At 40.5% G+C, this 12,878-nt stretch overlaps 1 protein-coding gene across 2 annotated transcripts; it reads left to right on the top strand.

The window, feature by feature from the left end:
• The first annotated feature begins 1,366 nt into the window (after positions 1–1,366).
• KBTBD8 (kelch repeat and BTB domain containing 8) lies at positions 1,367–11,657 on the top strand. Of its 2 annotated transcripts, XM_074198781.1 has the most exons (4): positions 1,367–1,405; positions 1,584–1,803; positions 5,940–7,042; positions 8,400–11,657. In XM_074198781.1, exons 1-4 carry the CDS (start codon positions 1,390–1,392, stop codon positions 8,861–8,863), a joined length of 1,803 nt encoding a protein of 600 aa, XP_074054882.1. In that variant the 5' UTR covers positions 1,367–1,389; the 3' UTR covers positions 8,864–11,657. The 2 variants fall into 2 exon arrangements, with proteins under 2 accessions (XP_074054882.1, XP_074054883.1); XM_074198782.1 differs by lacking the exons at positions 1,367–1,405; positions 1,584–1,803 and adding an exon at positions 2,035–5,786.
• Positions 11,658–12,878: the final 1,221 nt, after the last annotated feature.

The raw sequence follows: 12,878 nt of genomic DNA, 5'->3' as shown, positions 1-12,878 counted from the left end.
TATAGAGAGCCAGTCTCAGAATCAGGATGAATTTCGTTCATCTGCTTCTGATGCTATATGGCTATTTGACCTGGGAAAATCTTTTAACCATGCTGTTTTTCCTTCATTTCTGAAGATCATGGCATCAGGGAGGTGGTGCCACGACATGCATTTGAATTAGATTTAAGTGAGGAAGTACTGTGCTAAGTCACCAGCCTCACTTTCCCCTCCAGAACCATCTGGGTCCATTGGCCTGGAGATGCCCCTGGGTATGAAGCAATCAGAGTTCAGCGACTTGCCCAGGTTACATAGCTAGTGTCGGAAGCTGAATTTGAACTCGGCTCTTCCTGATTTCAGGGTCATTGCTCCCTTAGCTTCCCCGGGGAAAGTCACTTAACCTTAGGAGGGTGTTAACTGAAGCCTCTCAGTTGCATAGGGATAGGCCTGCATTTGCATAAGTAGTTTGCTCCCTGGAGTTTTCTAGAGCAATGAATTATATGTTGGGTTAATAAAAAAATCCACAGAAACTTGTTCCCTACCTCAGAGAGTGGTTGCCAGGAGAGCAATATATTAATGTGATTTGTTATGTAGATGAACTATTTTTTAAAACTCGATTTACTAGGAACCATAGTCAGATAAATCACAGCTAGGTGCCTGCAAGGAGCTAAGTGAATACTTCATAATGATCAATTGTATTTTAGGATGCTGAGTAACAAAGCGAAGAAACGAATAATACGCGAGCCGCACAGAACACATTTTATATGTCTCTATTCTACTTGCCAAGAAATGCCTTTCTGCTCAGTGACTGGCATGACTAAGGGCTGGCATTTCTGGCAGGGCAGCGGGCTTGAGGCTTGCCCGGGGCCACGCGGGCCCTGGCTAAGTGTCGGAGGCGGGACTTGAACTCCGGGGCGAGCTCTCCTCGGTGCCAGCCGCCGCCCCCTGGCAGAGCTCTCGCTGGGCAGCCTCGGCTCCGTGTTACAGATGGGGGGACTGCTGTCACGGGGGCCCCCAAGCCCCGCCCCGCGGCGGCCGGGCCGTGCCCGGCACGGGGGGCCAAGGTCAAGTGCCCCGGGCAGCCCGGGCGGCGGGGGGAGGGGCGAGGCTGGCCCCGCCCCCGCGCTCTCCCGGGGGGGGGGGGGCGCCCTGGCGCCGAGCCCCGAGCCTCCGCCTCCCCCTCCCCGCCGCCACGCGGGGCCGGCCCGGAGCGGACTCCGTTTCCCGACGGGCCCCGCGGCGGCCTCCGCCCAATGGGCGCGCGCGGCCCCGGGCCCGGGGGCGGGGCCCGGCCGCCGGGGCCTCCCATTGGCCGCGGCGGCCGCGACGAGCCGGAAGCGGGGGGAGCGGGGGAAGCGCGATGACATTTCCTGCCTTCTCCACTGTCCGCTCGAGCCGGGGCCCCGCCGAGACATGGCCGCCACGGGAGGTGGGTGCCGCGGCGGCCCGGGAGCCCGGGGGGCGGCCGGGGCGGGCCCGGCGGGGCGGGGGGGGCTCCCCGGGGCGCGCCGTCCCTCCCCCTCCCCCCCGGCCCGCGCGCCCCCCGCCCGGCCCGGCGGTCCCGGCCGCGCGCCGACCCGGGGGCTCGTGCCGCTCTCTCTCCGCAGATCCGAGCAAGTGCCCGCCCCCCGCGCCCAACGGCGCCCCCGCCGCGCCCCCCGCGCCCGGGCCGGGGCCCGCCGAGGCCGCGCACGCCTGCAGCATCCTGCAGCAGCTGAAGACCATGTACGACGAGGGCCAGCTGACCGACATCGTGGTGGAGGTGGACCACGGGAGGACCTTCTCGTGCCACCGCAACGTGCTGGCGGCCATCAGCCCCTACTTCAGGTACCCGCCGGCCTCGGGGCGCCCCGCGGGCCCGGCGCGCCCCCTGTGCTTGCAGCCCCCCGCGCGGCGGCCGGGAGGGCCCGGGGCGTGCAAGCACAGCGGCGCCCGGCCCGGCCCAGTGGAGGGGCAGGAGCGGACCTCCGGCGCCCAGCTGGCCGTCCGCGCCCTCCATATGGGAAGGAGCGGGAGAGGGGCCCCGCAGCGGACCGGGCTCCGAGCCCAACCCAGCAGCCAGGGGCTTCGGGAGGACCCGGGCTCAAAGCCAGCCGCGGTGTGACCTTAGACCAGTCACTCCACCCCGGCCGCCTCCCCCATCCAGGGCCATCTCCGGCCGCCCTTACCCACATCCGGCCGCCGGGCCCGGCTGACTCGGGGGGAGAGGCCGGTCCATGGATTCATACCCAGATGTGGTGGAACAAAGGGCACAACCACCACTGTTTAGCCCCATTATACATCTGTGGAAGTCCCGGGAGGACACCCATCTGAGGCCGGGTTAGAGGACAGAGCCCAAACTGAGCATTCTACTGGATGCCACACCCCAGCTCCCCCTTAGAAAAGAGAGGTCTTTAGAAAGAGACTGATCTGCTTGCCTGCCTGTTTCTAAGTTCTCATGGAGTTCAGAAGAGTTTGCAACTTTCCCCTTGTAAATATTTCCCTCAGATGATTAGTATTAAAACATTTTTTTTGGCATTCTCTGAAGCTTGTAACATTTAAAATAATTAAGAAATTTGGATTGAAAGGGATTTTAAAACGGGAAAAATGTCAGGAGAGTTCCTGGTTTGTAAATTTTTTTTTAGAGAAATATTTTTATGCTGATTTTTTTTTAAAAACTGCTCTTATTCATATAGAAGTATTTTTGTATTTGTTTTTCCCATAAAATGTAGTTTTTTTCTAACAGTTTGGGACAAAATAACTCAAGATAGTGCTTAGGCAAATTCATATACCAGCAAGCTGAAGTCACTGAATGGAACAAAATTTGCAGGTAAAAGGGATCATGGGATTATAGACCTGAACCTTGGAGTAGCCCTACTTTGTGCCTGGCAATGGTCTCTGCACTCTCCAGTTCAACTCCTTGTTTTGCAGAGGAGACTGAGGCTCAGGGAGTGCATGTCCCATAGTCTAGATTTGACCTTAGGCTCTCTCTCTCTACAATGTTCTTTCCATCACCCCAGCCTCAGCTAATCTAGTTCAGAACCTTCATTTTATATTTTGTAGAAGAGGAAACTGAGGCTCAAATTCTTTCCATCACCCTAGACTTAGCTAACTTAGTTCAGAACCTTCATTTTATATTTTATAGAAGAGGAAACTGAGGCTCAAATTCTTTCCACCACCCCAGACTTAGCTAATGTAATTCAGAACCTTCGTTTTATATTTTATAGAAGAAGAAACTGAGGCTCAAATTAATGATAGAACCAAGACTAGAATTGAGAAAGGGAACCAGTGACTTGAGCTAGAGCAACAGCTACTGCAAAAACTTGGGCAGATTAAAGTTAGTTTGAGAATTAGCTATTGATTTCACTTGGACAAATTCTTCTTGTTGTAGCTATAGAAATTATGCTTTACCTTTTAAGATTTTTACCATTCATTACCGTTGAACAGTAGAAACACTAGAACCTGGAAATATGAAAAGTTTTGACTTTTTGTACCCAGGATTCTAAGAGTTTAAACAGTACTCTATCATTTATTATCAATTTGAAGATTGAACAAGAAAAAGCAATTTAAAGAAATATATTTTCTTTAAATGAAGGTAAGTTGATAGTATTTTAATTATAAGAAATGTGATTTCAAAGGAAGTAACTGAGGACAAAATATAGGGAACTAACTGCATCTGGATTCCTGCTGTAAGTTTTTATATACATGACTTTCTTTTGGCTGATAATTGTCTTCCTTTGGAGTATGGAAATTCATGCGATATAATTTTTATGTCTTTTTTACTAGTTAGTGGTATTAGTAGCAAAAAAACCTCTGGTTGGTGATGGTTTGTACTAATGTTGATTTTTCATAATTAGTTGAGGTTGAATGATGATGGTTACCCAAATGAGTAAGCAGTTTTTCTGCCAGTGGCTTATGTAAGGTTATCTTATTTAAAATAAGTTGTGCTAAAGGGCCAGGCCTCTTCCACCCACTTGTGATCTCTCTACCCCAGCCTCTAGCCAAGTTACTAGTAGATTGTCTAATGTCAGTATTTGATAATGCTTTTCAGGGGTAGTTAACTGATGTTTGGTACCTTAAGTTTTTAGTTGTTTTCTCTATAGCCATTGGGTACTTGTAGCCATTGAAATTAGAAAACAAAAAACAAAAGAGCTCCAGCTGTGAATATATGGGAACATGTTATTTTAACTTTTGTTAAAAAGTTTAAAACTACATAATAAAATAGAAAAAATCAAAATTACATTTAAACATTTAGTGCTGAAATATCCAGTAGCACTCTTGTGCATAGTATATGCCTCCATATTAATTTGTTACAAAAAGTCTTTTTTTTTCAAAACATGTTTTAAAAATTCAGCTGTTCCAGGAAAGTATATGGAATTGGTATGTAATCTATTCCACATAAAAAAATGGAAATATTGCCATCATTCAAGCATGCTACTTTATTTCCTTCTTAAGGACTTTTTTCTTCTTTCTCTTTAAAAAAAATGACATGATCAGTTTTTATGATAATATATTATGTGTGTACCTAGAGGTTTTAAAAGTACTTTTTTTGACCCTGTTATTAAGTAGTATTTGATTATTAAATAAAATCTCCAATGACTTTTGTCTTAGTCTTAGGAGTATACCTAGAAGCAAAAGTTTAACAAGTAACTTTTATAGAAGACTTTTGTTTAAGAAAACCAGGATCCTGACTGTCTAATTCCCTGGTGAAGAATATTATGACAACCCTTTAATCTTTTTAAAAAGCATATTACTGTCTGCTCCATGTAGAATTTATGAATTTAAAAGACTTATTACTTTCCAAAGGCTGAGGCAGTTGTTAAACCTACTTTAGTAGAGTGAAGGGTTGAGTTATTCTTACCAAAATTTATACTTTATTTCCAGTTTTTTTTCCCTTGGAGAAATGTATGGGAAATACTTTGTAAATGGGGGAATGATAATAAATAATATTTTAATAAAAAAAGATGTCAGAATGTTCAAGAATGATTGAAGTAATCAATAGTTATTTGTAATAAATAGGAAAGATTAGTTATAGGAATATTAATTTTTAGAATTAGGATATAAGAATTAGTATAAAACTGAAATATACTTTTGGAAGGGCATGTGTATTTTAAAATGGCAGGTTTTTTTTTGGCTAGGAATATTCAATATATCTCCTAATTTTTACTTAATTTTTCTCATGTAATTTGACATCTGTCCTGCAGATTACACACACACACACACACACACACACACACACACACACACGTATATATATATGTATATATATATATATATATATATACACATATATATATATATGGCTATTATAAGGTTATTTTAGCTAGTAACTGAAATTTTCATGAAATTAAATTTCTGTTGACTTAGGGCTTAAGCATGAACTTTACCAAAAAGCTAATGATTTGGGTGTAGGCTATTGTGAAGTTTATAATATTAACATGAAATATATTAATGATATATTTATATATCTGGTCATTTTATTTTCATACTAAAAGTATAAGAATATAGTCAGGATGCTATCAATTATGCCTCAAACATCGATGCATAATAAGAGTTTGTCCACATGTCTGTACTACACAGTTGGGGCCAGATAACCTTTCCAAATTTGGAATTTATTGGTATGTGGAAATAGTGATATTTATTGATTTGTTCTCAAAATTATGCTGTCTTGAAGATTAGCACCCCTGAAGAGAAGACTACATACAAAATAGAGGGAGGGGGCTTGGGGCATAATTACTTCCATTCGGGATTTGTTTTAACAGGCTTGTTTTCTTTTTCTTAATGCCAGTTCCCTTAGTAGACTGAATAGGAGAACTTGCCTTTTGAGAATTGTAAGTGTTTCTGTCCTTCATTTAGAATTTCAAGAAAGTGTATTAGCAAATTGTTCAAATGTCGATGTAATTTGTTTACTTTGTATTTTCTAACTTGTTACACTGATACTGTACTATCCAGATGCCATTCTAACTGCTTTTTTCCCCTCTCAGATCAATGTTCACTAGCGGCCTTACCGAGAGTACGCAGAAAGAAGTGCGTATAGTCGGCGTTGAAGCCGAGTCAATGAATTTAGTATTGAACTATGCATATACCTCCAGAGTCGTACTCACTGAGGCCAATGTCCAAGCTTTGTTCACTGCAGCAAGCATCTTCCAGATCCCTTCCATACAGGACCAATGTGCTAACTATATGATAAGTCACTTGGATCCACAGAACTCTATTGGGGTTTTTATCTTTGCTGACCACTATGGTCATCAGGAGCTAAAAGACCGATCACAAGAGTACATTCGTAAAAAGTTTCTGTGTGTCACCAAAGAACAAGAGTTTCTCCACTTAAGGAAAGATCAACTTATCAGTATACTAGACAGTGATGACTTAAACGTTGACAAAGAGGAACACGTCTATGACAGTATCATCAGGTGGTTTGAACACGAACGAGAGGGAAGAGAAGCACACCTTCCAGAAATATTTGCCAAGTGCATCCGTATGCCTCTGATGGAAGACACCTTTGTTGAGAAAATTCCTCCCATGTTTGCCGAGGCCATCGTCCAGAAGGGGCCATGTAGTGCCAATGGCTACACGCAGAGGCTTGGGATGACTGCATCAGAAATGATCATATGTTTTGATGCTGCCCACAAACACTCAGGAAAGAAGCAAACAGTGCCTTGTCTCGATATAGTCACAGGGAGAGTGTTCAAACTATGCAAACCACCAAATGACCTGAGAGAAGTGGGAATTCTTGTGTCCCCAGATAATGACATTTACATCGCAGGAGGCTACCGGCCGAGCAGCAGCGAAGTCTCCATTGATCACAAGGCGGAGAGTGATTTCTGGATGTATGATCATGCTACAAATAGATGGCTACCCAAAGCTCCTTTACTTCGAGCCAGAATAGGCTGTAAACTGGTACATTGCTGGGGGAAACTCTATGCAATAGGTGGGCGTGTTTATGAAGGTGATGGGAGGAACCCCCTAAAATCTGTGGAGTGTTATGACAGCAGAGATAACTGTTGGACAGCTGTTAGCCCAATGCCTGTAGCAATGGAGTTCCACAGTGCTGTGGAGTATAAAGAAAACATCTATGTTCTACAGGGTAGGTGTCAAGTAGTTGCTGGGCTTTAGCCAGGGTGGTCCTCTCTTCCTGCCTGGGGAGAGTTTGTCATTGTAGAACAGTTCCCATTGAAAAGCCCTGTGGGAAAAAAAAAAGTGCATTTTGAATAACGTGTCAATCTCTTGTCTAGCACTAACTTCATCTTGAAGAATCACTATTTAAAAAGCACCTTTCATGATAGAGTTTAATTGGGCGCTAAATAAAATTATTCTTAGACTAGATTGAACTAAGTACCAGTAGCAAACTAACACCTGTTTTCATTGGAGATGAAGACATGCATTGATTCGTAGAACACTTCTTAAAAATAAGGGATGACTAAGTTTATTCCTGTGTGATTTATTTGATAACATTACAGAAAAGTAGCCATGTGACCCATCAATTCCCAAAGGATATGGAAATTATAAGTAGCCTTAAGTTTCTATAAATATCAATTTAATATTTTGTTTTTGAAAATCTTAACCAGATGAATTTAGATGAGTGTTTCCACATTGACAAGTGATCCATTCAACTTTCAGTAATGCCCTTTATTTTTCCAGGGTGGAAACTGCCCAGGATTACTAGTTGTATCAGCTCTATCTCGTTAAGTGAAGAAATATCTTTTTGTTTTTAAATTATTTTAGTATAATAGAGCTGTCAGACTAGTTTGCCCAAGAGCACCTCTTTGACTACCTCTAGATATCATTCCATATGTTAATAGGTTTTTTTAAGTTAAAAAAATGTTCTGTTACAATACATGCTGAATTTTATTTATAATAAAACTAGTTCTACATGCTGGTAAATGTTTTATAGTACCAGTGCTGTTTTGTGCTGGTTAAGTAAATTTCTTACAATCAACATCCCTGCATTGTCTTCAGCTTCCTATAATTTCTGTTCGTGTTAACATTGTTTATTACAGGAATAGGAATTGTTTCTCATACCTTTTCAACCTAATGATCTCAGTCACATAAAGCATCTAAGATCCCAAACTTCCTACCAGAATAATAGCTCAACATATAAGCTCTGGAGTCTGGAGAGATACAGGAGTGAAAATTTTTCCTTGAGAGGATACCTAAATACTAGTAATGTGATTCTAAAGCCAACCTCTGCTACAATGAAGCAACTCTCACATTCTTTGTAGTTTATCATAAAGAAGTTAATTTTGTTTGAAGTAATAATGTACTGTGTAGTTTGAGTCATCTTGTGAAAAGGCATGTTACAGGGTAATTTGCAACCGATGAGTGATTCTGTTTACTTTTGAAGATTATGAAATGCTTAGTTTTTCAAATATGTCATCTTCAATGTAAGACAGCTTCAATAACCAAAGCATAAAAAATATCTGTATTCTTTTTTTGCTTTTTAGGAGAATCTTTCCTCTGCTATGATCCTCAGAAAGACTACTGGGGCTTTTTAACACCTATGACTGTGCCTAGAACCCAGGGCTTAGCAGCTGTTTATAATGACTCAATCTACTACATAGCTGGAACCTGTGGAAACCATCAGCGTATGTTTACCGTGGAGGCCTACAATATTGAGCTAAACAAATGGACTTGCAAGAAAGATTTTCCGTGTGATCAGTCTATAAATCCATATCTGAAACTTGTGCTTCTCAATAATACCCTCCACTTGTTTGTTCGGGCAACTCAAGTGACCGTGGAAGAACATGTCTTCAGGACCAGCAGAAAAAATTCTCTTTACCAATATGACGAGGGGACAGACGAATGGAAGAAAGTGTACGAGACGCCAGATCGTCTCTGGGATCTTGGCCGCCATTTTGAATGTGCTGTTGCTAAACTGTATCCGCAATGTCTTCAGAAAGTACTTTAATGAGAAAACAGGCCTTAGGATTTGAGTAGTAACTGATACTTGAGGTGACATGTCTTACAATAACACAAAAGACATTTTGTCAGTATTTAATGTAAGCTGAAAGAGTTGCGTTCATGGGGATGGGTGCTCTTCAAGATTGCAGTGTGGGGAGGGATTTGCTCTCATACTTGTGATGGTTTCAATTCATCAAGGGGATGGTGACAAAGTGCAATTATCAGCATTTTTTCTGATATAAATTTAATCATGTCATTCTAGAGGGTTTCTGTGATTAAAAGCAACTAAGATGTCAGAAGAGCCAAGACAACTATGCACTACTGCAAAGCTTGGATAGCATTACTGGATCTGGATGTCCAAACTGGTTCGAAGTGACTTCTTTTAAATACGGGTAAAATTTGAGGCAATATCACTAGGTCTTTACTTTAGCTATGACTTAATCACCATAGAGGAACACTCCATTAGATCCTGATTCTTAATATTTATACATTTTTATGTATGCTCTTTGAAGTGTACTGAGGGCTTTGTTATATGTTCAGCTGTTACAAGAAAAAATAATCATCTCAGAAAAAAAGCTGTTTGGGGTAATTGTTTGAAATTTCCTATGTGGCTTTAAGTCATCCTAATGCTAGAGGTTAGCAAATGTTTTCAAGCGCTACCATTTGTCTTGTTTGGGGGGGGAGGGCCGGGGAACAAAGATAATAATCCGGTAAAGGGCTTTTAAACCCAAAGGCGGCTGGTGCTAGTAAACTTCCATTTTCATGTGGCCAGGTACCTTACCTGACTGTGCTTGTCTTTCAAAGTGGTCTGCTGGTTTCATGGCCAGAGTATATCATCTATAGACCTCTTGATCTGAGTGGGTTCTGCATATAAAATAATAGCAGAATTTGGCCATTTATTGATTTCAATTTCTCTCTTGTTTTTGGAAAATCGAGAGCTTTATCGTTTTTGTTTTTGTCCTTTTAGCATGAAGTTGGTTCCAAAACTGCTTAGTAGATCTGACATTTGGCTTGTCCTTATTTCTCCATTTCTATTTATCCTAACACCATAAAAATGTTGTGTCTATTCTCCTTAGAAGATAATGTGAGAATTGGCCTTATTTTTGATAGTTTTTTTAAAGGAAGAGACATGGTGAACTTCAAATTTTTAACTTGTTTTTTTTCTGTTTTTGTATATTTAACATCAAATTTATGAAAACTTGATCCTTTTCCTGGGGTTAGCCTCTGCTTGGTTGGAGGGGCTTGAAAAGGGCAAAAAAAAAAAAACCGTGAAGAGTTTGATATCTCATTTTTTAAATCAGTTATAAACATAATTGCATCTTTAGATTCCAAGTGTCATTCTTTATATTTGACAAATTTCTAGCACTAATCTAAGTACATTCAAGTGAAGAAAAATAATTCATTTGTAATATTTAAATAAGGCAGATATTTGGATCAGTAACTTATTTTTTATAGTTAGACAAGTTGACAATAGCTATTAAGTATAATCCAGAATCTGTCCTTATCACATGAGCAATTTTTATCTTCTTTAAAGAAAGCAAACTGACATAGTTCTTATTTAAATATTGCACAAATTTTAACATGATACTGTGAAAGAAAAAAAATTTTAACATTGCCTCCTTGCATCACATACCTCATTTTCCAGAAACTTACCAAACTGCTTCTTGGAGAGATGTATAAGTAGGAGTTTTCTGAAGCAGATTTTAAGGTTGATGTCATTTATAGAAATTGCATTTTAGAGTGGAGTCCTAGAAAGTGAGATGCGTACTTTCTTGGTGTTTGTTACAATGCTGTTTTGTTGCTAATTTTTTTTTTTAATAGTACAAGTCAGTCAATTAAAAGGCTCATTTTCCATACCCCTTTCCAGTTTTTTCTTATTCTTTGTGTAAATTGTATGGTTTTTTGTAAGGCTCTATCTGCAAGCTTTTTGAAGCACCCTTCCTTCTTTACAGTGTTGCATTAGTCGTAAAAACTATCCTTGCAAAAAAGTGTTAAGTGTTAGGTTTTTTTTTTTAAAAGCTAGGTTGACTATTTAGATTTCTTGCTGCTTTTTGACAATCTGTATTTATTTAGTAGAACAAAATTTTCAGCGTATTACTTGAAAACATGACCTAGGACATTTGATTTAGCAATTGACTGATCATATGATTGTATAGGAGTACAACATACTGTAGTTCATTCTACAGTAAGTTTATTATGTTGATATGCACTAGAGTACAACTTTTGTTATTGTGTTGTTTAATCCATTTATGCTGAGGGTACGAACCGGGACAATAGTGTATTCAAAAAGCTAAAGCCTGTAACTTGCCATGGGAATGAAATCTATTGAATCTTAGGTGTGCATAATTCTTTGTCTAAATCATAATCTAGCTGGGACCTTTTGCCACTTTTAAATGCTTTCAAAAGAAGGCCTTAAAGTTGGATTGGTGATGGTTTTTGCTCTCTAGTTAGATTTTTCAGGTAAATTTTCAGAGGATGGGGAGAAAATTGGTAAAAGATATCCTAGGCACTATAGAATTAAAAGTAAGGGCCATGTTGAAAGTTTATTTATACAGTGTCTTCCGGTATATTTAGAAAATGTGAACTAAGACTTTTACAGCAAAGTGAAGTTGAAATCTGTTTTCCATCTTTATTTGTTATGATACACAGCTGATGTTAGGTGAAGTCTCAAACTGATTGCAGTGGTGCATGGGAGAAATGAGGTGGGTGTGGTCTAAGGCATCAAATTCACTATTTAAGGCAGTTTAAAATGGCGTTCAATGTTCAGTGCTCAGGTATGTAGTAAGAAGTACTGTAGTCCAGGGGTGGGGTGGGGTTTAGGGTGGGTTGGGGGGAAATGTGTGGAATTTTTAAACATTTTGCCATAATTGCACAATTTTGCATTTTTACTTGATGTCATTTAAGTTTCTTATAATAAAACCTATTCTTGTTGAAAACATAATTGGCTTAAAACATTTCTAATGTCTTTAACCTCTCTAATATGATCCACTAATAATAATTTCTCATTTATGATTTATTCTTTTAAATATAATTTAAATATGAAATTAAAACAGATGCTTCCTGTGAATTATTGCTGTGAAACTAATTGGACTTTTTAAAAAACTTGTTGATGGCCTAAGTTTTTTTTTTGTTTTTTTTTTTGCAAGGCAGTAGGGTTAAGTGACTTGCCCAAGGTCAGAGCTAGGTAATTATTAAGTGTCTGAGGTTGGATTTGAACTCAGGTCATCCCAACTCCAAGGCCAGTGCTTTCTCCATTGCACCACTTAGTTGCCCCAATGGCCTAAGATTTTGATGCATGTTAAGGGCAATTACCTGTAATCCAGATGTGTCAATAATGCATCAAGGATCTTGGATTTCATATAATGTTGCAACTCCCTTCATTAAAGGATGCAAGTTCCAAATTTTGTATAAGTCTCAGCATAGAGTTTTCTTGAAGCTCAGAGAGGTGAAGACAATTGTCTCTTGTCATCCAGCCACTGTCCGGTAGAATTTGAACTGGGATTCAAGCCCAGCATAGCATGGAGTCTTGCTTCAAAAACTGTGGTCCATGGAATATATCAGACTGCAGAGCTTTGAGCCAATTAAGATCTGTTAATAATAATCATGAGAGGACCCCCTGAAAAGCTTTGCAAGTGCCTTTTAACATTTAAAATCATGTTATCTATACAATGTAGACATTACACATTTTTTAATTAGGTACAAACTTAAAATAATGGCACTCAACCTTGCCTTGCTTTTTTACTTATAATTAGGTATAATATGTTGATCATTCTCCTAATCAAAGGTCATTCATTTCCTTTGCCTAGGAATAATCATCCTTAAGATAGTAATTTCTTCATAGAATTTTTGCACATGCCTACAAGTCTGGTTATACCCTTCTCTACCCCCCAGAAGGAAGTCTTGACTTCAGTAGCTTTCATTATTTGTACTTTTTGTGTCCCTCCATCCTCTCCTTTCTGCACGTTCCAAAACTCCATAGGAGTAGTTTCTGACTGCCTTGAACCACATGATCCTTTTTCAGA

This window comes from Macrotis lagotis, chromosome 8 (genome assembly GCF_037893015.1).
Source record: "Macrotis lagotis isolate mMagLag1 chromosome 8, bilby.v1.9.chrom.fasta, whole genome shotgun sequence".
Taxonomy (NCBI): domain Eukaryota; kingdom Metazoa; phylum Chordata; class Mammalia; order Peramelemorphia; family Peramelidae; genus Macrotis; species Macrotis lagotis.
This window is presented reverse-complemented; position numbering and strand designations above follow the sequence as displayed.